This window comes from Sus scrofa, chromosome X (assembly GCF_000003025.6).
Source record: "Sus scrofa isolate TJ Tabasco breed Duroc chromosome X, Sscrofa11.1, whole genome shotgun sequence".
In the NCBI taxonomy this organism is placed as follows: Eukaryota; Metazoa; Chordata; class Mammalia; order Artiodactyla; family Suidae; genus Sus; species Sus scrofa.
In genome coordinates this window covers 90,279,200-90,304,917 of record NC_010461.5, presented here as the reverse complement: position 1 = coordinate 90,304,917, position 25,718 = coordinate 90,279,200, and the positions used below count along the sequence as shown (strand labels likewise).

General features: G+C 52.5%; 1 protein-coding gene across 6 annotated transcripts in view; it reads right to left on the bottom strand.

Annotated features, from left to right (window-relative positions):
* TMEM164 (transmembrane protein 164) overlaps window positions 15,244-25,718 on the bottom strand; it is a 184,382-nt gene continuing 173,907 nt past the window's right edge. For 3 of the 6 annotated variants that reach the window (XM_021080005.1, XM_021080001.1, XM_021080006.1), the window contains 2 exons: window positions 21,355-21,455; window positions 15,244-19,690 (listed from right to left, as the gene is read on the bottom strand). In XM_021080005.1, coding sequence (XP_020935664.1) covers window positions 19,484-19,690; window positions 21,355-21,455 — 308 coding nt within the window. In that variant the 3' untranslated portion in view covers window positions 15,244-19,483. The remainder of the gene's footprint in view (window positions 19,691-21,354; window positions 21,456-25,718) is intronic. The other 3 variants (XM_021080004.1, XM_021080002.1, XM_021080003.1) reach the window with 2 other exon arrangements.

Genomic DNA, 25,718 nt, shown 5'->3' with positions numbered 1-25,718 from the left:
GTTACCATTCGTTGTCTCTTTCTTTTCTTTTGTTGTCTTTTTTAGGGTCGCACCCGCGGCCTATGGAGGTTCCCAGGCTAGGGGGTTGAATCGGAGCTGCAGCTGCCCGCCTACACCACAGCCACAGCCACAGCCACAGCGCCACGGGATCCGAGCCCACTGACTGAGACCTCAGATCGAACCCACCTCCTCATGGATAGTAGTCAGGTTCGTTACCGCTGAGCCACAACGGGAACTCCCTAAATTTTTTTTTCTATTTCTTTCCAAACTGGAACTCGGGAAACCACACCTGCTTACAGCTGCTCCCCTACCATATGATCTGCTTAAGTCCTTCTTTGGCCCAGCCCTGAATCCTGCCTTGGTGGTAGAGTCTAGCCTTTATTGGACAGTCTCCCCTGGCCACGGATCTGAGGCAAGCGTCAGACTTGAGTTCCGGTGGCAGCATGGTCATACTTAAGCCAGCTCCAAATTCCTTCAAGATCAGCGTGTTCCTACTGGGTGTGAGCCTTGAGAGCCTGGCCGGGGGCTGCAGCAGCGGTGCTATCCAGCGCCACCATCCGGTGAGAGTAGGGAAGGCTTTCTTCTGCCATCAAGGCTTTGCCACATCCTCAGTATGGGGCAGTCTGAGAATGCCCAAGAGGTGGCCACTTGGAGCTTGTCCACACTCATACACACACTGCGCACATCCACTTTTCCACCTACGGTGGGGAAGGAGCTGAACCCCATTCACAACTGGAGCTTGGGGAAAACGCCTGCATAGCAGGCGAGGCAACTAGAGCTACCGGCTTCCAAAGGCCAGATAGGGAGCCTGCGTCAAGCAAGGGCTCTCTGGGTGTACTGTCTCCATCAGCTGTTGCCTTATCTCTTCTTCTACAGGAAGGCCACCAAGGACATTGTTGAAATACCTCTGGCTCTTTCTAAATCATTTGCTGCCTCGGTTTCATCATGCATATTTCAGGATTAATTGCTAGTGACTATTATTCAGGGCAATTCTGTTACATTGCCCCCAAAGCCCCGCTCGCTCCCCGTGCGAATTTGATGACACGTGCTTGTGTCAATCACAGTGGCTAAAAACTGCCATCTCGGATCTAGGGGACCATTGTGGGTTGAACAGTGCTCCATCAGGGCAGCCATCTGCTCAGGGCCAGTTTCATCACTCATGTTTAATGGCACACAGGATTTTTTTTAATGATTTAAATGATATTAATAGGCTCAGGTAGAATGAAGTAATTTCATGAGCCCACAACATTCTTTTTTTGTAACGTTAGTGGTTAACTCGTGGTCTGGACAGATTTTGCCTTTAGTAATCACACTCCGCCTACCGAGATTCTTCCCAGAGTTTCAGCATTTCCTCTTTAGCCTTCATGCCCCACTGGGCACCTTTTAAACGACTCCACTGCTTCGGTGGGCATGACTGTGTGCGATGCAGCAGTCAGTTCCTCTCTGTTGCTGGAAAATACGATCTATAGGCAAGGGGTCCCCTCGCTGGAGCTAGGGGGAAACCTGCTGTAAGGAAATCATAGCGAGATTCAGAGCCACCCGTCAGGACAGCCCGGTGAATGACTGCCACGCAGGGATTGGCTTCTCCCACTTGTTACAGCTCTGACCCCATGAGCCGAGATAAGCGAGGGTTTGGACCAAGCCCCGATGGCTTTGCATCTGTTTGCCCAGGCTTTTCACCGGCTGGAGCAATAGCTGAATGGGATGATGCAACTGAGGCAGGCCCGGGGTACACGGCTTTGGCCCCTCCATTCAAAGGCCTTCCTTGATCTCTAGCCCCTGGTACACTCCCCTGGTCCGAACCCCAAGCCTGTTGGAAGGAATCTTTCAAGAATCAGAAACAACGCCTCAGCGCCCAAGCCAGTCCACCGCCTCATCCCAAGAACTTAGTTATAACTATGTTTAAAAGTGACCCTTAGGAACTCCTGCTGTGGTGCAACGGGATCAGGGGCATCTCGGCAGTGCCAGGACGAAGGTTCAATCCCTGGCCGGCACAGTGGGTTAAGGATCTAGTGTTGCCCCAGCTGCGAGTGGCATAGGTCATGACTGTGACTCGGATCTGATCCCCGGCCCGGGAATTCCATGTGCCGTGGGGCAGCCAAAAAAAGAGTTAAAAAAAAAAAAAGACACAATATTTATTACTTTGAGTACATTGACTCTGCGTCTCAGATTGTTTAAAGGGACCCACCCAGAGGGCTGGTGGAGGGCATGCGCTTTATGTAAACAAACACTGACCTGAGCTCGCAGACTTCCATCGTGACGGATGATCACATCAGCCCGACAGAGGTTGGATGGAGGGAGGGTGCGCTAAGTCTGGAGCGCGCTGGGCGGTGGCTGCATTACGTGCCTCTCTGCTCACAATGGCCCTGGTGTCCTCGGGCTCCCGCGCCCACTCAAGAAGGACGCAGCCGAGTCACGAGGGGCTGGCAATTTGTTCAGTCTCTGGGCTCCCTCCATGCTGGGAGAACCTCTTCGCTTTTTAATCAAGATCTCAGCTGGCAGCTCGTTAGGTTACAAATAGGAGACTTTTAAAAAAAGAGTATTTCATTGTTATAAAGTACAAATGTATACCAGGTATTTAGGAAGGGGGATGAGAATGACAAGGCTGTTGGGGTGACTATAAAAACGGGTAACTGGGGTGACGACAGGTGACAGTTGCAGTCACGGTTTCAGCGCTCCGCTGATTTCCGTCTTGCTTGGGTTGTACAGCAGCGAGAAGGTCCTGACTGGCAAAAAGAAGAGGTGGTATCTTACTTGTACAGTTTTGTGAAGGCGAGTCCATCTTGGCCTAATTTATGAAACCCTGGTGCAGTCACAACCTTCGGAGCCGGGCCTGACAAGGCCTGCACGAAGTTTGGGCAGGAGAAGCATCATTCTTGAGGTCTGAACAGAATATACCAACCCGATGGGTCCTGCTGACCCACTGGCAGCCTTCAGTTGCCACTCTGAACGTAAACGCATTAGCTGTTTGCGTTAGGTGGGGTTTTTTCTCCGTTTTTATTACCGTTTTAAAATATTATGCATTTAAACACACATTTTTTTTTGAATCGGATGTTTATGGAAACTTCAATCCGTTCCAACAGAATGCCAGGTCCCACGGGATGATCTGGAAACCACTGCTGCAGGCCCAACATGCCCAGTTATTTTGAGAGCCTTTGGCAAAGCGTCATTTCATCTCCTTTTCCATTTTGGCCTTTTCCTCCCAAATGTCAGGCTCAACGTGATCCATCAATATTTACTGAGTGCCTGTCCCGCCCCCCCCCTCCCCCTGAGGCATGGCACCGTGCTTGGTTTCAGAATGAAGACAGTATCATTTTGTAAGACAAATTAACAGGGCACCCTGAGCTAAGAGTTGTGAGCGGCATACCAGTTTGGTCTAGCTGGCCAGAGTCATGCAGACGGGGGCCCAGGCGACTTCGGGCTGGCTTTATAGGGTTTCCCTGAATGGCTCCCTGCCTCAGAGTGGCATTAGAGCAGAGCTGCAGCGGCCCGGTTGGGAGACCACCCCGAAACCAGGCACAGTCGCAGTTCTTTGAGTGGAGGCAATGATTTGTTCCCACGAGGCTGTCTTGCTCCAGAGCAGGAACAGGCCAAGGGGGTTGGGAGACAAATGACGTGACTGTCTACGTACATGCACCATGGCCTTTGGAGGCGGAAAGTTTTGTTTCTTACGACGAAACTGCCCTCTGAAAGGCAGCAGCCCTGTCCCGTGACTGGGGAGAGAAACAAGCAAAGAGAGGCTAGGCCCTTTGCTGGAAGAGGCTGCCTGGAGGCCTGAAGAAAGTTTGCAGCGTGCCTGCTTCTGGAAAAATGACCCATAGGCAAAAACATCCGTTCGTGGGACAGGAGGAGAGGGAGGATAGTCGGGGCGCCCCGCCCAGACGGGGAAATCAGAGTCACTCTCTGAATCACCCGCTACCTAGAAAGGGCAGGAAGGCAGTATTAAATTTGGATACTGTAAAACAGGAAACGCGACTGGTTCACAATAGAAGGTTTCAATCACATCTGAACTGGACGGGAAGCTGCTGAGAGTGGCAGCCATTGCCCAAACGCCAGGCAGATTTGAGACTAGGAGCTGCTATGGCCACGTGCCCTCCAACTAGCATTTCCATTGCAAATGATATTCGGGAATGATCCAAGGTTAGCCTAGGGGTCCACATGGGGGAGTGGCTCGGCACAGGAGATCGGGGCGGCAATCAGAGGCCCCACTCCCACGCATCCTAGAGCGGGGTAGAAAGGGGGTCTCTGGACTGGGAAGAGCAGGGATCCCCTCTCCTGTGTGGAGGACGGTACTTCTGTGAGGGAACAAACGGTGCCCTAAACCTTCGCTATTCAAACTTCCAAACCAATTCCGGCGGAGAGACGCTGTCACCCCACGGGCAGAGGCCTCTGCAATGGCCCCTTTCCCAGAATCATGGTCCAGGACAGCAGCAAGTGGCCCTTGTGACCTGTGCCCATGAAGCCATGGCCCTGGGTGACTTGGTTCTTGTTCAGCTTGCCTAGCATGCGTGGTCCATGTGGTCGGAACAACGGGGTGGAAAAGCAGGACAGGGAGTTAATCGAAATGTTCACAGAGGATGGGGCTGCTCCTGCGGAGCACACGGGCCTCATCCGGCACGTCCTCCCCCATTTGGGATCGTACCACTCCAGAAGAATCCGTGGCCTTGCAGGTCAAATAGAAAACTGCTAATGGTCAGCCCCAGGCTGAGAAAGTGCAGGCAACGCATGTGCTCTTGGGAAGGTTACAGAGTGAGTTTGGTAAGCGGGGTGCACAGCACACTGAAGAATTGTAAAAAATTTGCTTTCTCTTCACCTCCTTTTGTGTGTGTGTGTGTCTTTTGGGGGCCACACCTGCGGCATATGGAGGTTCCCAGGCCAGGGGTTGAATTGGAGCTGTAGCCGCTGGCCTACACCACAGCCACAGCAACGCCAGATCCGAGCAGCCTCTGCGACCTACACTGCAGCTCTCGGCAATGCCAGATCCTTAACCCACTGAACGAGGCCAGGAATGGAACCTGCGACCTCAGATTTGTTTCCGCTGAGCCATGATGGGAACGCCTCACTTCCTTGTTTTGACATTAAGTTAGGTGAGATCCACATAATGCACAATTCACCACTTGAAAGTGCGCAATTCAGTGGTATTCGTGTATTCACAATGTTGTGCAACCACCAGCTCTAGCTAACTGTAAAATTTTTTCATCAGTCCAGAAAACACTCCATCTCTAGGAAGAGGTCACTCCCCATTCTCCCTCGGTCAGCCCCTCAGAAACCGCTCATCTTCCGTTGCCCTGAGTCTGCTTATTCTGGACATGTCATATCGATGGAGTTATACAATGTGTGACCTTACGTCACTTTTTTTTTTCTCTTTTTGGCCGCCCCCGTGGCATATGGAAGTTCCCAGACCAGGAATCGAATCTGAGCCAGAGCTGCAACCTACGCCACAGCTGCAGCAGTGCCGGGTCCTTAACCCTCTGTGCCAGACAGAGGATCGAACCAGTGCTTCCACAGAGACAAGCTGGATCACTAACCCACTGAGCCATGGAGGGAAATCCACTGGCTTCTTCTACTTAGCATAACATTTTCGAGGTTCACCCTGGTTGTATATCTCCGGACATGATTCTTTTTGCTGGCTGCATAATATTTCATTGTATGGATATATCACAATTTATTTATCCATTCATCCACTGATGGACATTTGAGCCATGTCAATCACTTGGCTCTTATAAATAATGTTGCCACAAACACAGGTGTCTAAGTTTCCATGTGGATGTATATTTTCATTTCTCTTGGGAATATTTTTTTTTTTTTTTTTTTTTTTTTTTTTTGCCATTTCTTGGGCCGCTCCTGTGGCATATGGAGGTTCCCAGGCTAGGGGTCGAATCGGAGCTGTAGCCGCTGGCCTACGCCAGAACCACAGCAACACAGGATCCGAGCCGCGTCTTCGACCTACACCACAGCTCACGGCAACGCCGGATCGTTAACCCACTGAGCAAGGCCAGGGACCGAACCCGCAACCTCATGGTTCCTAGTCGGATTCATTAACCACTGCGCCACGACAGGAACTCCTCTTGGGAATATTCTTAAGCATGGAATTGTAGGGTCATATGGTAATTCTACCTTGAAACTTTTGGAGAAACCATCAAACTGTTTTCCACAGCAGCTGTACCATTTTACATTCCCACCAGTATGAGGGTTCCAATTTCTCCACATCCCCACCAATACCTGTTATTATCTTTTTTTTTTTTTTTTGTCTTTTTAGGGCCGCACCCGCAGCATATGGAGGTTCCCAGGCTAGGGGTCGAATCGGAGCTACAGCTGCTGGCCTACACCACAGCCACAGCCATGCCAGTTCTGAGCCGCGTCTGTGACCTACACCACAGCTCATGGCAATGCCGGATCCTTAACCCACTGAGGAGGCCAGGAATCGAACACACATCCTCATGGATACTAGTTGTGTCCATTTCCACTGAGCCACAGTGGGAACTCTCCTTTTGTCTACTTTTTAATTGTGTTGGCTTTCTGTTAAATTTTCAGAGTCCTTCATATCTACTCAGGAGGTTAAACCCTTACCAGATATATGATTTGAAAATATTCTCTCCCATTCTGTAGGCTGTCTTTTTCACAATCTTGATAATGTCCTTTGGTAGACAATATTTTCAAAATGGTTATGAAGTCCAATTTATACATGGACTTTTGTTGCTCTTGTTCTGGGCGTCAAAAATCTAAGAATCCATTGCCAAATCTTAGGTCATGAAGATTTACCCTGTGTTGTCTTCTAATCGTTTTTAGCCCTTGGATTTAGGTTGTTGGTCTATTTTGAGTTAATTTTTGTGCATGGTGCTGTACTGCAATGGTTAGTTTTCTTAGGCTGAACCATCCTTGTGTTCCCAGGGTAAATTCCACTTGGTCACGGTGTAGAGTCCTCTCTCAGTGTGTTGCTGGATACAGCTTGCTGGTATTGTGTTGAGGATACTGGTCTGTGGTTTTCTTTTCTTGTGGGATCTTCGGCCCACTTTGGTGTCAGGGTAATGTTGACCTTATAGGATGTGATATGAAGTGTTCCTTCCTCTTCTACTTTTTGAAAGATTGTGAACAGGATTAGTGTTAAAACCTGAAATATTTGGTAGAATTCACTGATGAACCCGAGCTGGGAGTTTTGAGTTGGGAGGTTTTGGCTTGTTGATTCAAGCTCTTGTTACAGATCTGTTCAAAAGATCTTTTTCTTCTGGAGTCAGTTTTGGTAATTTGCATGTTTCTAGAAACTTCTCCATTTCTTCAAGACCATCTAATTCATTGGCAAATATAACTGTGTATAGTGTTCTCTTATAATGCTTTTCATTTCTGTAAGGTTGGTGGCAACATCCCTGCTCTCATTTCCAATTTTAGCTGTGTGGGTTTTTTTTTAATCCTTACTGAGTCTAGCTGAAGGTTTGTCCATTTTGTGGATCTTTTTAAAGAACCAACAATTGGTTTTTATTGATTCTGTTTTTTTCCTATTCTCTATTACATTTATCTCTGCTTTAAGCTTAATTCTTTCTTTCCTTTTTTTTTTTTTTTTTATTTGGTCTTTTTGCCATTTCTTGGGCCACTCCCACGGCATACGGAGATTCCCAGGCTAGGGGTCGAATCGGAGTTGTAGCCACCGGCCTACGCCAGAGCCACAGCAACGTGGGATCTGAGCTGCCACAGCTCACGGCAACGCCGGATCCTTAACCCACTGAGCAAGGGCAGGGATTGAACCCGCAACCTCATGGTTCCTAGTCGGATTCGTTAACCACTGCGCCACGACAGGAACTCCTCTTTCTTTGCTTCTGTTGGCTTTAAGGGTAGCCTACTCCTTTTTCTAGTTCCTCAGTGTGTAAAGTTAGGGTATTGATTTCAGAGATGCCTTTTTAATATAGGTATTTACAACTATAAATTTAACTCTGAATGCTGCTTTCACTGTATCCCATAAATTTGGGTATTTTCTAATTTCCCTAGCGATTTCTTCTCTAGCCCTTTGGTTGTTTAAGTGTGTTGTTTCATTTCCACGTGTTTACGGTCTTACCGGTTTTCCTTCTGTTTTTGATTTCTAGCTTCATTCATTTGCTCAGAGCAGATACCGTGAGTAATTTCAATCTTTTAAAATTTATTGATAATTGTCTGACGGCCTAAGATATGATCTATCCTGGAGAATGTTCCATCTACACTTGAGAAGAATCTGTGTTCTCTTGTCATGTAGCGTATCCTGTGTATGCCTTTTAGGTGTTACTCGAGCCTTCTGTTCCTTACAGATGTATTGTCTGTTTTATCCATTACTTAAACTGGGATATAGAAGTCTCCACCTATTATTGTAGAACTGTCCATTTCTCTTTTCAACTTTGTCAACATTTCCTTCATATTTTATGGAGCTCTGTTGTTTTGTGTGTGTGTATGTGTGTGTGTGTATAAATATATATATAATTGTTGTATCTTCTTGATGAATTGATCCTTTTATCAGTAAAATGCCCTTGTCTCTCGTAACAGTTTTTCACTTAAAATCTCCTTCGCCCGGTATTATATAACCATCTCCACTTTCCTTTGGCTATTTGCATTAAATATCGTTTTCCATCCTTTCGCTTTCAACCTATTTGTCTTTGGATCTAAATTGAGTCTCTTATAAGCAGCATCTAGCTAGAGCATGTCTTTTTAAAATCCACTTGGCTAGTATCTATCTTTTAATTGGTGAGTTTAACCCGTTTACATTTAAAGTGATTACTGATGAAGAAATTTTTTTTCCTGCCACTGTGCTATTTGTTTTCTACGTGTCATATCTCTTATGTGCTTCAATTCCTCCAATACAGCCTTCATTTGTGTTTGATGGATTTTTTTCCTAGTGTACCACGTTGATTCCATCTTCATTTCCTTTTCTGTATCTTATTTTCTTAGTGGTTACCATGGAGATAGAGTTAACATTCTCAATTTATAACAATCTAGTTTGATCTATTTTTCTTTTCCTTTTAAAAAGACTGTAATTTTAGAGCAGTTTTAGGTTCACAGCAAAGTTGAGCAGAAAGTACAGAGAATTCCCATATACTCCCTGCCCCGCCTCCTCCACCTCACGCACACAGAGCCTCTCGTGTTATCAACATCCTACACCACAGTGGTCCATTTGTTTCAACTGATGAACCTACACTGATACCAAAGTCCAGAGTTTACATTAAGGTTCATTCTTGATGCTGTACAGTCTATGGGTTTTGGTAAATGTCTAATGAAATGTATCTACCATTGTAGTATCACACAGAGAAGTTTCACTGCCCTAAAAACCCCGTTTCGCCTCTTCATTCCCCCACCTCCAACTCCTGGTAACTACTAATCTTGATCACCCCTTTTAAATAATCATAATAGTCAACATTTATTGAGTGCAGACTTTGCAATAAGGATCGTGTCAGACACTTTTCAACAGCCTTATGCATTTCCCATTTTCCAGAACCCAGATCAAAGAAGTCATCAGTCATCCAAAGCCACCTAGCTACAAAGGGGCAGAGCTAGCATTCAAACGGAGCTTGTCAGGCTCCAGAGACAGCTTTTTATCATTCGCTCCGCTGTCTTAATGAAGATGAAGATGATGGTGACGATGGCGGTGGGAATGGCAGCAGTGATGGCATCTAACATTCATGGAAGGAGTGCTTACGATGGGTCAGGCACTGTGCCGGGTGCCTCATCTATCCAATCTTGACACTTGTGCTGTGAAGGAGGAATTACTACTGCTATCGCCATGTTATAGATGAGCAAACTGAGGCTCAGGTAAAAGAACCATCTCCCTCAAATGCACAGAACCTACTAAAGAGAGGCTGGTCACTATGGCTGAAGACTTCATTTTGACTACCCACCATCTCTCTCTAGGGCTGAAGACGGCCAAGACACAGGACAAGGTCTTTGCCTGGAAATGGCTTGGTTTTGGTTTTGGAAGTTCCAAACCCAGAGACTTCGACCTGATGTTACCAGACTCTCTTTCACAAGAACACATGGGGTCTGGCGGCACTGCTCTCCCACGGCGCAGGGGAGACTCGGCCCTTGGCGCTGCGGCTTCTTACTGCCTTTCTCATCATGGGAGGACAGCCCCAGCCTCTGGGTACACAACCAGGGCTCAGAAATAGCCCCCTAATCGGCCTCATCAGCTTTGAAGGAGGCCACTGCAGGAGGGGCCTAAGTAGGCCAACACTTTAACCCAGTTACATGAGGGCAGCTGTAATCCGGGCTGATCATGTCTTGCTAAGCTCTCTCGGGGGGTGGGAAAAATGTCCAAAAACTACTTCCTGTGCCCACGTATCCCTGGGTCTCACGGTGGACACTCCTTCTCCTTCTGGAAGAGCTTGGCCTCAAGGCGACAAGGGCCGAGCTTAATTAGAGTGGCGGCCAGGACTGAGGGAAGGTTGGTGGCGATTTCCAAGGGCAGTGGATGGCCATGGCTTAGGCTCCCCTAGGTGCTGCCAAGGTGCCGCTTTTCCTTGAAAGGTCTGCTGCCTGACCCTTCTGCTACCTTGACTGGCCCTGGGAGTTCCCTGGGGAAGCGGGCTGAGCTGCCTGGCCAGGCTGTGGTTGGGAAAGAAACCCGAGCTGTTGGGGGGCGGTTGGCCTGGCTTGTCTGGCTCCCTCCCTGTCAGCTGGCATGGTGGGCTCCCCTAGGCAGGTGCACTTGGCCTCCTCTCTCTCCCGGCCCCCAAAACATTTGCCCCCCCAGGGACGGTTCAACAAAGTGGGCTTCCCGTGGTCAGGAAGCAGAAAGCTTGCCTGGCCTGGGTGGATGCTGGCAGGGAAGAAAGAGAGCGGGGAGTGTCAGGAGACTCTCCGCTAAAAGTTGGTTTCCAAGTTTTCCCAAATGGCTTTTCTCTACCGGGAAGGTGACTCTCACGAGGAAGAGGAAGAAGAATCAAAATTATGACAGCGCTTCAGTGATTCTAAGACCCCTGAGATTGTACCGCTGAAAGAAAAATAAGTGGCCGATTCAACAGTGTCACGCCATCGACGGTCCGGTGCATCCCAAATTTGGAGACATTCAAATGCTTTGTTCAGAAAGTGTCTCAAGAGTCCATGAAATATCAGAGAACGCCTTAAAACTGAGGTACCACCTCTCTTTCACACCGCACCGACCCGCCGAAATACATAGGGCACAGGAAGGCACAGTGGACAAGTGTAGTCAAGACCCAAACCGACTTGTATGCTCCGAGAAGCAGCCTGGAAACCACACTGTCTGCAAAGGGACCCCCTTACATCAGACAGGACTTTGCAGTTTATAAAGCCCTCTCACACCCAGGATCTCGCTGACGTCTCCCAGCTGCCCTGGAGTTCAGAGAGGTCTGACTTTGACAGGAATACCCAGGACCTAAGAGTGGACAGAGAGCTGGGACTACAGGCCCAACCGCTGAGTCCTACCACCAGGCTTTCCCAGTGACTACACGGGACAACCACTCTGCCAGAGAGGGTGGAGACAGAACTAGCGAGGGTGTGATTAAGTGGCTTTTAAACCCTTTTTGCAATGAAATTATTTGCAGAACCTCAAAGTACAAAGTGGAATAAAATTGGATTTGTTCTGAAAATAGACTCGCAGTCTTTGCAAAGACACGGAAGGTTACCGAAGGGGACGGGGAAGGGGAGGGATGGCCTGGGGGTCTGGGCTTGGCTCATGCACACTGTGGTACATGGAAGGACGGGCCAACGGGAACCTGCCGTGCAGCACAGGGAACTCTACTCACTACTCTGTGATAATCCATTTGGGAAAAGAATCTGAAAAAGAATGAATGTGTGTATATGTATAACTGAATCCCTTTGCTGTGCGGCAGAAATGATCACAACACAGTAAATCAACTAGACTTCAATCAAACTTTTAAAAAAATGAAAGAAAATGGAGTTGTTCTCGGTGAAGCAAGGGGAAAGGCCGGAAGCTCAGCCACTCTGCCCACATCTCATCCTGACTCCCTGAAGCTCTGAGGAACAATCTCCAAACTTTGGGGTAAGGGGTGCCTCAACTCTCCTGGTAATTTTTTTGGGGGCCACGCCTGCGCCACAGCAGCAACCCAAGCCACAGCAGTGACGTCAGCTCCTTAACCCACTGAGCCACCAGGGAACTCCAGTAGTGATCTTTTTCCGAAGCTCATTTCAATACTATTTTTCATACCTTTCGGTATGTCTTATAATTTTCATTAAAAAAAAAAAAAGTGGCATTGGCGTAGACAAGCCAGTCAAAGAGACGACTCACAATCTGGAAGCTTGAAGTCCAAACAAAACAAAAAGTTTGCTTTGAATTATGAGCTGGGGTGAGGCCTGGGCATTGAGGTGTGGTTTTTTTTTTTTTTTAAGGTCCCCAGGGGATTCTGACATGCAGGACAATTTACAAGCCCCTGTCTCAAAGGTGGCATTCTGTCAGCTCCAACACTCTGGAAGCCTGAGGGTATGTCCTGCTGCCCACAGGAGGGCCCCTCCACACTCGGCAGGGGAATACTGGAGGCACCCAGGGTTTCTCTCAAAACATAAGGAGGCTGGGGACTCTCCGCAAGTAGGGACGGGGCAGCTGAAGGGCCGATAAAAGCAGGTGGCACCTCTGGCAGGCCCCTTGGATTGAGCGAGGAGAAGGAAGGGGCGGACAGCTGGAGCAGTGGTACAGCTGGAGATGGGTCATTGGAAAGGAGGACAAGTGCCCTGTCACCTATCAGTTTTGTCAAGGAGGGGCCCTCCTCGTTATCATCACCTGCCGCATAGGGAGACTCCGAGGCGAGCGGCTGGCCTAGGAAGTCAGCTGTGAAGGGCTGAGCCCTGTGTGTTCTCCATCAGCAAAGGGGCAGCCTTCCCTACTGCCTCCCTGGGAACAGCTCAAACACCCAAGCTGTGCAGCTTAGAGGCTGGGCTGAGGCTGCCTGGGAGAGAGGTGGGTACCGGCACTAACAGAGAGTCCTTGACTTTGGGACTGGGCCGGCCCTGCTGGTTGCCAAGGTTAGCACACCACACGCATCTGCATCTGTCAGCCTGACATCTGGGGATCACTGCTCCCCTGCCGGCCTTTGCAAACCAGGACAAGGGGAAAACTCCTTGGGGCTCAGAGGGGTAGGTGACACATTCCACGGGCTGGTGGGGCTTTTGTCACGCAAACAAACACCGACTCTGCTCCAGGAGCAGAGTGGATGGGGGAAACCCTTGGGGCGGGGGGATGAGTGGCTACCGGAGATGCATTAAGGCCCTTGGCTGTCTTGCCCGCCCACCTGCCCAGCGGTCTAGGGAAGGGTTCGTCTCTGTTCTCTTTCCTGATAACACGGCCTCATCATCCTGGATCCTGGCTCCCAGGGGGTAGAGGGGGGAGGGGGCTTGGGGGGTAAGAGTAGAGAAGCAGGATGCCCCCCCACCCCCCGCCAGGAGGCCCACAGGCTGGAGCTTGAGGTGCCTGGGCCATCCGAACACACAGCCCCATGCAGCAGAACTCAGGGGATGGGCAAGAGCCTGTGGGGCCAGGGTTTCTCACTAGGGGACCACGGCGCCTCCCACCATTTTGCAGGACTCTGGGATAAGAGCACTCTTGACTGAACACCTTCCAAGGACCAGGTCTGGGCCAGGGGCTGGAGGATGAGGCACAACCCAGCCTGCCCTCAAGGAGTTCAGCGTCTCCAGAGGGAGAGCGGGAGGCGCGCCATGATGAATTCCACACTAGGAGGCAAATGGGGGCCTCACAGTGAGTACCAGGGGCTGTAGGAGCTGAGCGGACGGGGAAGGCCGGGCACAGGAGCTGGCACTTGAGCTGAGGCCTCTGGACAAGCAGGGAGAGGGGGTAGCTGTGGAAACAGCACGAAGAACAAGGCGAGGAAGCGGGAAATGGCAGAGAATGAATAAGTGGAGTTCCGCATGGCTGGAGCACAAGGGACTCTGTGGGAGGGTCTTTGCGAGAGGTGGGGGTGAGATGAGCCCCAGAAAGTGATGCTGTCAGGTTGGCACCGAGAAGACTGTTGCCTGGAGTAGAGGGTACAGATTGGAGCAGAGACCTTCGGCGGGGGCAGATGCATTAGCCCAGGGGAGAGGGGGCCACGGCCTAGGTCATGGGTGTTTAGCTCTTTCTGAAACGGGACACACACACACCTAGACCACAGGGCCTATTTTCCTTGCCTCCCTCTGGCAGCCTCTCCCCGGGGCCAGGCAAGGCCTGGCCCCTTGATCCCCATTCTGTTTACTCGTAGGCCTTGCAGGGGCTCGGAGGCTCGCCAGGGTCAGGTCTACCGGTGCGGCAGCGGGAGAAAAGATGGGCTTGACTCCCCTGCCTCTGCCTTGCCTTCTGCATCACTGCCCGGCTCTCTTCCTGTTCCTCTCTGGCCTGGGGGTCCTGGGCAAGGGTCTACCCGGTCATCCCAGCACCCCAGACAGGCAGCGGAGTCCAGGGGAGAGTGCCCGGCACCGAGGCTCTGGAGCCCCACGAAACTGGCTTCCCAGGCCAGCTCTCTCATCGATGGGCTCTGAGCCTCGGCTTTCTCTGCCTGTTCCATGGAGATAGCATGCCAGGCAGCACGGCGCACATCTGAGGGCATTCCATCCCGAATGCGTGTGACGGAGCCGCAGCACACGGCTATAGCTATAGCTTTGTTGATGGAGAACCTGGGGTTGCAAGCGAACAAATCTTGCCAGTGGATTTGTGGCCCAGCCTCACCAATAGCCTAGGTGCCCAACCCCGGCCAGCGAGGAGGAGCTAGCTGCACCTGCCCTTGGGGCTGCTGTGCCTAGCTGTGTCCCTTCTAGAAGCAGCCGCACTGTCAAAAGACAGAGTAGGGCCTCCACTGGGCTTAAAGGCGGGCCGAGCTAATCAGTCACCAGGGGTTGCTCAGCGGGAAGCCCCAGGCAGGCCTGTTCCCCGCCGCCCCCCCGGGGAGGATCTGACCGGTGCTCAGCAGAGGGGCCCTCGGGACACTTGGGATGAAGGAGCCGGATCACATCTGGTTTCAGAGCTGCCTGCTCTAGCCCGGACCTCCAGCCTGGCCCAGCGCACGTGGGACCCCGCGAGCCCGACACACAAGCCCTGCTACGAGCTAAAGGCCTGCCAGCTCCCTGCAGCCCTGGTGGAGGCAAGCAGTGCAGGAGAATCTGAGGCTGCACATCCGGCCACGCAACTCATGGGGCAGAGCTGTGCTGAGCATGCCAGCGGTCCCTCGGCGGTCCCTCCACGGCCTGGGCCACCGGTGGCCCCTTTTGTCTACTTTCCAAAGCGGAAGCCCTTCTGAGAGGGTTCTGGGAAGCAAGGCCAAGACTCCCGGGTTCTCATAAATCTTTTAATAACAGTAAATGAAGTAAAGATTTAACAGTAAAGTCCCGTGGTGAGGGTTCCTTTTCATTCAGGGATCTTCAACAACAGAAACACCTCAGACTAAAATTCAGAATGCTAAGTACACAAATTAATGACCATTTATTTCCAAAGGTGACCGCAGAAACCATTTCAGTACAATCAAAAGGTTTTACAAAACAGAAAACATTACAAAATGCCCCAAGAGGTGAGCAAACTGGTGGCGGGCACAGAGCACCCAAGAACCAGCTTGGCAAAAATACTCATCCTGCAGCCTTTTTTGGGGGGAGGGGGAGTGGGGGCACAAAGGCTGGCTCGAAAGGAAGCCACTGTGGGGGGCGGGTGACAGGGTGATGGGGGTTGGGGGGGGTCTGCCCAGTGCATAGCAATCCCACCTTGGGAATGAGGAAGGACTGGGGTGGGGGTGGGGGGAATGACAGAGGCACTGCCATTTTCCTGGCAGAAAGAATCACAAGTCAGACTATCCTATCCTGTCTACCACAATGACACCAAGAGAAATGAAGAATTCTTCCAAATATAATACAAAACGGACACTGAAAGAAAGCGGGTTTCCAAAACAACAGCTTGGCTTGAAAAACGCCTCTGTTTTGTTTGTTTCGTGCCACGAGTAGCAAACCAGTGTACAAAAATGTCACAAGGGCAACGACAAGCGACTAGGTTTTCCTGAGCAGGAGTGGCTCGACTCTATATACAGAAGAGCAAGGCTCGTTCCCTCTCAGGACCCCAACCCGCCGCCCAGAGGGCAGGGCGGGGTGTGCAGTGAGGGCGCTCCTTCCCAGTAGGCCAGGGCAGTGCCACACCAGCCCTTCTCCCCTCGCCCACCTCCCCTTCTCCACTTTGGATGACTCGGGATGGGCGTCCGAGACAGTCTTTTTGGCCGAGGGAGAGGTAGGGAGGGGCTTCTGTCAGCCCAGACCTACCACCAGCACACAGAGACGTGCTGATACCCTGCGATGTATGTGTGGGCAGCTGCGCTCGCACCACAAAACACTGCATTATATCGACAAGCACGAAGAACCAAGGCCCAATGGAGGCTGCAGCCAGAGGGATGATGTGAGAGCTGGACTTGGGTACCGGATGAGAAAGGGAACCGACCGCCCTGCGAGCAGCTTCTGTGGATGCTGAGAAGTCGCAGGAGAAAGAGAGACGGTTGGCTTGGGAGACTGAGGCGGTGGCTTCCTCGCAAGCTGACAGAGGAACGTGGCCCTGGGCCTCCGGGAAGAAGATGGGCCCCGATCATCTTTGGTGTAAGGAACCAAATACGGGGGTGGGGGAGGGGGGGCCGCGAGCAGGCATGACCTTCTCTCTGTGACCGTGAGCTGATGCTGCGAGTTGGCCAGCTGAGCACACTGTTCTCATGGGCCCAAATCTTTAGCCTAGGCTACCTGGGGACTGGAAGGAACACTCCTCTCCCTTCCCAGGGCCGGTTTAAAAGAAGCTTCCACAAACACCGTCTCAGACACACACAGAGCTCCCACACGCTGGCAAAGAGCATGTGGAAACTTGGCCAGGCTGGTTGGGGAACCCCCTGTGCACTCACAGACAAGCAGGGCTGGAGGGGCACCCCCTAGGCAGGCCGCTGAGGGTCTGGCCAGGTCACCTCTCCACATGGGCCTCAAGGACAGGCCAACCGAGATGCCGGCTGCTCCCCCAGGACCTCAAATGCTGGCCGCAACTCCCCATGGCGCCCGTGGCCAGGGCTTGCTATCCATTCCTCCCCCACTACATGTTCGGGAGCCAGCCTGGCCCCCAGAAGTCCTGCATCTCCCTCCCCTTGGCTTCCCCCTGCCCTGGGCAGGTACACCTGCCTCTGGCCTGACCAAGCCAGGCACGTGGCTTCCACTTTCTTCTTTCCTTCCAGGCAGCAGCGAAGTGCCAGCCAGTGTGGGGTGCTGAGCTGCAGCCAGGGCAAAGGCAAGCTTTTAGAGGCCGGCCAGCGCGAGCAAAGCTGGGGCCGATCGGCCCCCGGCACCGGACCATGGACACAGGGAGGGGGAGAGCGAGCCCACAGGGCCGCTCTGCCAATGTGCCTGGCCAGCTGGCCCCCGGCTGAGGCGGAGACTCTGTGTTCTGGCCGGGGACATTCTGGCAGGGGACAGGACAGGCCCCCGGGGGCTCCTCCTTCACACCTTTCCTTTTGTGAAGAGGTCATGGGCACGGACCCCCGACCTGGCACATTTCCTCCTTTGCCACGCCCCCATGTGGCTGGTGGGCGGAGCAAATCCAGCCACTCAAGAGGTGCCTCCGCCAGGGTGAGCCTGGGATGAGCGGCACTAAGAAAAACTCGGCCAAACCCTCCAAGGTGGCAGAAAATGAGGGTATGCATCACGAGGGGCCCATGGGGAGCCAGAGCACTCAGTGTCCCTCCCTCCTGCAAGCCCACACCAGAGGGACTGGTGGCCTCGGTGCCGGCGCGCCTCTGCCAAGGGGCAAGGCCCTGCCTTCTTCCCAGAGGCGCTCTTCCACTCTGCTGCCCGCCGCAGGCCCACCTGCTAAACTCATGACCGCTGAACCACTACAACTCAGTCTGGGTCCGACACAGGCAACACCTGAAATACCAAAGAGACCCGGGGACAACTGGCTTGCCTGGACTGGGAGAGGGGAGGGAGGCCCATCAGGAGGTCAGGGGAATGACCTTTTCCATGCTTAAGAAATCTACTCTCAGAAGAGCCACGGAAGAGTCAGCAGACACCCAGCCACGGCCTCCCTTCTTGAGGGCCAGGTAGGACTGAAGCTGTCTTGCAACACAATGACTTCCTCTCAGAGCTCTTGAACCTCCTCCACCCATGTGGACCTGATTCCTTGGTGCGGCCCTTTCAACCTAGACATGGACTTTGGGGGTGGGCAGGGTGCACAGCCTGCGATGCCTCCCGCCCTAAGCAATTCCGCTCTGCCTTTTGGCACAGTGACTGACATCTGGCCCTATGCAAACGAGGCTGCAGGATCTGTATCTTCCAAACCCTGGATGCTGACAGAGCCTGTCAAACCACCGAGTGGGCCGACAGGAGTCCCTCCAGAGACAGGCCCTAATGCAGGGCTTCTCCAAATGCACACATCAAAAACAAAAACAAAACAAAACAAAACAACAAAAAAACAAAGGAACAAGCAAACACAACCCAAAAAGCCAAAACAAAAACAAAAACAAAAAACAAACCCAACTCTAGCTCATCCTGCCCTGAAGCTGCCTTTTGAAAAGAGAAAGAGAGACATTTAAGGGGCACTCACAATGAAAACACCATCTATTATCAACATTAAACTGAACGCAAGCATGATTCACATCATAGGTTTCTCGAGTTACCACTTCTGTTGATTAACTGCTGTGCTCACTTCTGATTGGGATGTGGGTCACCTCTCAGCTCTCAGGCAGAATTTACCCAAGGTCTTGCCTAGTATGAGCCAGTGGGCATTTCAACCTTGTTCACTTTGGATTTGCCACTGCAACAGGGCTCAGTAGGATCTAGCCCCTGGGCTGGGTAGCGCCCCCACCTCCCACGGCTGGCAGTATCCTGGAGGGAGTGGCTGGTTGGCTGCTTGCTTTGAGTCATGGGACACTAGTGGGAAGAATCTGGCCAGTTCTATTTTGGCCACGAGCTGGGAAATCCCTTGGCTCTGGGCTTGCCGCTGGTATAGAAACAAGGCCTCAGTCCCCTCACGGCGGGGGCTGTGCTGGAGGCAGAAGGGGACCCCCGGCCGAAGGCTGGAGGTCCCTGGCAGTGGAGAAATGAAACACAACCCAATCGCATTGCTTCGACGCCCAAACAACTCCTGCTGCTTGTTGTTCCCTTTCTCCTCAACCAGCTGTTGTTAAAGCACCAACAAGCAGAGTGACAGCCACTGACTACCGTCTCCCCATGTAAGGCCACTAGAAGCAGGGAGAGAGCGCCAGAGGGGAGGAGGAAAGGTCCGGCCCTCAGCACTACCACCCCCGCCAGGCTCTCGGAGCCTCCGTCCTGGGGGAAGAGCTGGTGAAGGAAAAAGTGCTGGAAGAAAGGGACGGGGGTGGGGGGGGAAGAGAAATACACCAAACACCCTACTGCCCTCTCCCATGATTTCATCAAGAACTGGGTGTCCTCCAAGTCAAGTCAGGACTTGTTTCCTCAGGGGGAGAAGAAAAAAAGAAAAAAGAAAAAAAAAAAAAACCAAACCACCCCAAAACAAAAGAAAAAAACAAAAATAAAAACCCCGCAAGCACCTTCAGTCTATTTTCTTGGCTGGAAGCCGGAGCAAATCCAGCAGATATTTACACAAGGGCCCAGCCATGTATGAGAACAGGATAACCAGCTTCCCGTGGGTCATGGTCATGAGAGTCTGGTGTCCCGAGGCCCAGATGCGGTACCAGGGGCCGTAGAATGGGTCTGAGATGGCCGGACACAGCATGTTGTTCAAATTCACTTCGGTGACCTGCAGGGACAAGGGAGGCAGAGTGAGCGTTCGCCGTCCTTAGGCTTTCTCTGGCTTCTGCCAGTTCAGCCGGGTCTACCTAGGGGGCTAGACAAGGAGGGATTGACAAATCCCCACCTGTTCATAGCAGGGTCTTTCTCCCCTAGGGTTCCTGAGGGGGTCAAGGCTGGAGAGGCTAGAGCCCTCTGGAGGTCTTAGGGGAGGCCGTCCAGGGGAAGAGCCGGGTGGGCCTGCTCAGTCTTGCCTTCTGCTTGGGCCCAGAGCCCGTTGCCAGTCCTAAGCCTTCCCCAGGTGCCTCGACCCGGGGGGCTGTCTCGGGGTGAAGAGCGGTCCGTCAGCGGCATGGTCCCTGCCTCCAGCTAACTAGCAACCAAGCAAGTTGGGGTGATCGGCCTACCACAGTGGACCTCAAACCGTGACGTCGGAGGCGGGCACAGAATGGGGGCCGGATCCTCAGAGAAGAGTTCATGGGAAGTGACACCTGAATGGACTCATGAAGGATGGATGGGGGTCATGGCGAGGAATGGTGTGAACAGAGCCTTCCTTGTAGGAGGCGTGACCGGAGCCAGGCCCGGAGGTGAGACCGAGCACGGAATGCGTGGTGACATGAGGACGCTGACTCCCCTGGAATCCAGCAGTCCCAGCGGAGAGCAGGTGGAAAGGTATGGGCCTGAAGGTCACCGCACTTCCTCCCCGAGCACAGGGAGCCTTCATGCCAGTGGCAAGGCGCCCAAACCACCCCCGAAGCCAACCCGAGCAGAGCAACGCGCCAGGGAGGGTAAGAGAAAATGACTGCTTCTACGAAAGTGCTGGTGACATCAGTAACGTGCCCTAGGCCGGCCGGGGCCCACGAGGCTCCACACGGCTAATGCTACATTAATGCCGCGCGCGCACAAAGCCAGACGTGCCACCCCTGTCCCGAGGACAGCCCCGGCCCTTTCCAAAGCCCGGCGGCCCGTCACATTAACGACAAGTCCTCACCCCGGCTCAGAGAGGTGGTGGCGTTTTGGACTGTGTCACAGACGGGTGGACAGGGCGCTGCCCAACTCACCCAGAGCGGTGGCAAAGCCGGGACTTGAGCCTGGGTCTCCCAACCCCAGCCCCAAGCCCTTGCCACTCACTTCGCCGCCAAGAGAGACACCCACGCACTCGGCAACCGCGGGCTCCGGAAAACTCAGCTACTGAGTCTGGCCACCATCCACACTCCAGGCGGGTCTGCACACCCCAGAATGCCATGGGGATGCCCCGATACCACGCTTCCACTGGCCACACAGCTCGGAGCCCGGTAGGAGACCCGTAATGGACCCGAGGTCAGAAGCCAGGCCCAGGGCCAGGGTCCAGCCTCCCCGTGGCGTGGCGTCACGTCCACGGCAAACCACTTTCCAGAGCAGCTCACTCTTTCTGACCCAAATGGCCATGAGCGAAGGGCCTCCTTGCCTCTCCAGGGATGAAAGAAACAGGCATTACTGAAGGATTCAGAAAACTCTCTGGAGAGGCCCAGGCTGTGGATCATAAATCAGCAACCCAGACACAACCATGCGACAGCCTGGCCTTTGGCATCTTATATTTTCAAAACAGAACGATACACCAGCGCCAACCAGGATTATCAAGATTTATGAAGAAATCCAAACAGAGGGGATAGAAGGGGACAGAACCGAACTTACCAGGCCCAGGATCTGCAAGACGCTGAAGTGATAAAAGAACATGAGGCCAGTCGAGAGAAGGGCCCACCGGAAACTGCTGAGGGGCTCCGGGGTGTAGGCACCTGGAGGAAGAGGGCAGATGGTCAGACAACAGAGCTGGGGACTCACTTCTCCTCCCTCACCCCGTGAGGGCACAGGTGCTGAGGCCACGGCCGCCATCTGCTCATCACCCGCTCCCGCTGCCCAGAGGACAGCCCTGCTGATGGCTGGTCTTTGTACCACCCCTTCCCTGCCTCAGTTCTGCCACATAATGCAGGCCCATTACAAAGAGAGGACTTTTTATCTTTAGGGCCAAAAGTGCGGCACATGGAGGTTCCAGGCCAGGGGTCCAATCGGAGCTGTAGCCACTGGCCTAAGGCACAGCCACAGCAACGCAGGATCCGAGCCACGTCTGCGACCTACAGTATAGCTCATGGCAACGCTGGATCCTTAACCCACTGAGCAGGGCTGGGGAATCAAACCTGCATCCTCATGGATACTAGTCGGGTTCCTTGCTGCTGAGCCACAGCGGGAACTCCACAAAGAGAGGATTTTTTTAAATGATTATTAGAAAAGAAAGAGTTGGCCCTCTCCATCTGTGAGTTCAACCAACTGGACTGACTGGCCCATGGTTGGTTGAACTTGTGGAGGTGAAGGCCACAGATGCAGAGGGCTGACGGTACGCCCCCGTTTTACATCATGGGCTTGAGCATCCACGGGTTTTGGTACCTGCAGGGGTCGTGGAAGCAGCCCCGCTTGGATACTCAGGGACGACTGCATATGCTCACTACAGGAAATTTAGAAAATGTTCCAAAGTAGAAATGAGATGGAGGATAAGAGGAAAAACAAAACAAAACAACAAAAAAAACCCCCCACCAGCACTCTACTAGCTGAATGTGACCCCTGCTAACACAGGGGTGTGTCTCCTTGGTTACTTTCTCTATACCCCGGGAGCTCCTTCACTTTTTTTTTTTTTGATTACTAATTGGAATCTTACTGTATATATAATTGTATATCCTTCAATTCCACCTAATTTTAATCACTTCCTTATGTTTGTAAAGAGAAACGTTGGGAAAGTATGGCATGGGGGTTGAGAACGTCAGACGGGTTTGGTTTCAAACCCGGGTTCTACCACTTACGGGCTGTGTGACCCTGGAAAAGTTGTTTAAACTCCACGAACCACAGTCTACTCGTCTGTAAAGTGGGGATACTTCTTAGAGCTGTTGTGCCACATGTCAGGTACTGTCACCGCTGCATCACCACTATTATTCAAATAACTACAGAATGGGTCATATCCACTTGTTGTGACATTGCTCATCCTTAGACAATTTGCTCCTCCTAGAACAGCAAGAATCATATATTTTCCCTCTCTCGTCACTAGGACCTGCCATCCCCATAGGCTAGGATGTATCTGAGATCTTGCAGAGCAGGGGTGTGGCTTACAGGATGCTACGGGGGTGTGCCTCCTCCAATGGGGGAGCCTCCACAATGAAAAGAACCTGCAACTTTCCACCCCACGCAAGTAGGTGGCAACGTGATATCCTGGAGTAGCATTTTTCCCAGGTCCGTCTTTCACGATTCATCTATTCATTCACCGGTTATTAGGCACCTATCATATACGAAGCCCTGTACCAGGCTTTGGGAATAGGAATAGAAAGAAGACAGGCTCCCTGCAGCCTCAGACTCACAATCAGGTGGGGAAGGCAGACAAGCCAAGCAACAAGGAGAACCCCGTCTGATGGGTGCCACGACCAAGGTCTGTGTCGAGTGCCACGGGAGAACGGCACTGGGCATGGGGAGTACAGCTGCTTGGCAGAGGGGGCACAGAGCAGAGTCCTGAAGGGCAAATGGGACTAACAGAGGGCCTTGGCATTCCAGAAGAGCAGCCTGTAGGAAGGCGGACATCTGTGGGAGCGAGGCAATTGAGAGAACTCCAGGGAAGGGCTGGGGCCCCCGGCGACCATGAAATGGGGCAGTGAGCAGGACTAAGAGTCAGAGGTTGGCAGGGCTGGTCTGCTCCAAGCTGGGCCAGGCAGGCCCTGAGAAACCATGCTGAGGGCTTTGGGCTTCATTGTGTGCTGCAGGGTCATGACCCTGAATGCCTCAAGTCTCAGGCGGGCAGGTAACTGAGCGCAGGGCAGTGACCAGAGACACTAGGGAAGCTGGAGACTAGCCCAATGGAAAGCCCAGGCCCCTTGTGGAGAGGGCAGCCCCCCACTCAGCTCCTCCCAAACATGGCCCTAAGGGGCTGTGGGCCCAAGAGTTGCCAGTCTTTCGCTTTTGCAGAAGCCAGAAATAGGAACTTTCATATGGTATTTCCTGATTTTTCAAATGTTGGCAAATAATTCAAAATGTTTTAAGAATGTGTAGCGGACCAAACAAAACATGTCTTCTTGGATGGATTTCAGCCCATGGGTGGCCACGCTTTGAGCTCTGCTACAGTGCCACACAAAGTGGTGGAAGGTCTGAAGCTGGGAAGTGATGTGATCGGCCTGGCCAGGCTGCGGGGGATGGGCTGGAGCAGAGGGGAGGCGGGGAGACTGCTTCAGGAACCTGAAGCGGGGAGGATGGACGGCTTTGAGGATAACCACAGTAGGGCTGGTGACAAGTGGGAGCAAACAATTACCAGGACACGAACGTTGGGAAGGGAGGGTAAGGACAGATCTAGGAAGACTCCCAGGGTTCTAGTCGGGCATCACTGGGTTGATGGTGCCATTGCTTGTGATGGAGAAGAGAGGAGAAGGCAGATTTGGGGAGAAATGAGGCCCACTTCAGACATGCTGAAAGTGAGGTGTCTGTGAAATAGGCAAGTGGAAGGTGTCACTCTGGGAAATGTGGCATGACGGGTGACAGTGTGGGCACTGGAGCTGGGCAGACATAGGTTCTCAAATCCCGGCTCTTGTTGCCGGTTTGACCTCAGGGCCTGGGGAGCCTCAGTATCTCTAGACCTCAGTTTCACTCATCTACTAAGTGCAGTGCCGCTGCCTACTTCACAGGGTTGCCGGGTAGATGAGATCATTTAAGCCATGGTTGAAGCGCCATGTGTGGGCGTTAACGAGGACTGATTATCTTCATTATTATATGAATCACAAGCTCCGTGAAAAGGACAGGGCTGAGTATCCAGATATAGGTGTTGTTGGGACACAACAGTAACCCAAGTCACAGGAGTATATGCAGACCTCAGAAGGGGGCGATTTGGGGTGACTGGAGCCCGCTGGGCCTTCCGGGGGAGAAGCTCGGGCTGGCTCTGTGAAGAAAACGCAGCTGACAGCACATCTGAGTCAGAAGATCCTTTGGGGGCACTGGGCTCATCCTGACCTCCATTTCGTAGATAGATAAACCGAGGCCACAGCCCCAACAGTGGAGCACTGGGCTCTCAGGCACTGCCAGGGGCCTCAGTGCTCAACACCCCCACTGCCACTTGTCCAGACCTGCATCGCACCCAGTTGTATATGAAGTTTTGCACCAAGTTGTCCAGACAAGAGCGCCTGGGGTGGAGAACCTAGTGGGATTGTTTCCGTGTTCCCAGCATCTAGCACAGCGCCTGGAGTGCGCTCCCACTGCATGCACTTTCCTGGCTGCTGAATGAGTGGGAACTGGGCACCGTGTGGTCACCCTGGTGGCTGGGAGCCTAAAGGGGAAGAGGGACCCGGAGGACCGACAGGTGCTTAGAGCCTCCAGCTGGTTTCCCCAAGGGTCCCTTCCCTCCGGCCTCTGCTTGGCTCCCCCTGGTGGCAGCTCGGCAGTATTGCAGGGCCCAGGGGGCTGGGGGGGGTGCAGAAAGAGGTTGGGAGGGGGAAGTGTCCTCACAGCAGGGCTTCAGTGGTCCTCCCTGACCCTCTCACTTAAAGCCCCTGACCCTGTCCTGCCTCAGGCTGTGGGGGGAAAGGAACACCCAGTTTCTCAGTGCTCTCCCTGCCTCCAGTCCAAACCCCATGTTCGTACCATTCGTGCTGTCTTACATCATCTGCCCCACATCAGACTGCCAGTTCTCTGAGGGAGGGGCCATTTCGGAATCGCCTCTTCACCTCCGGCACCAGGCACATAACAGACACTCAAAAAATAACCACTGCTTGGGAAATGAAAGGCACAGACGTTCTGGAGCGTCCATAGAGCTATAACCCTTTAGCTCAACAATGCAACTGTGAAGACTACCATCACATACCCCAAACACGCAACAAACGGCCCTTATGGGCACACAAATATTTACACCTGTGCTACCTATCAGACTGAACCACTGGAAACACACCAACTGGGGAGATAAGTAAACTCTGGTGCCTCGATGTTCTGCAATGATCCACTGCCATTCAAATAACAACTGGACAAACTATATACCTCTGTAGAAA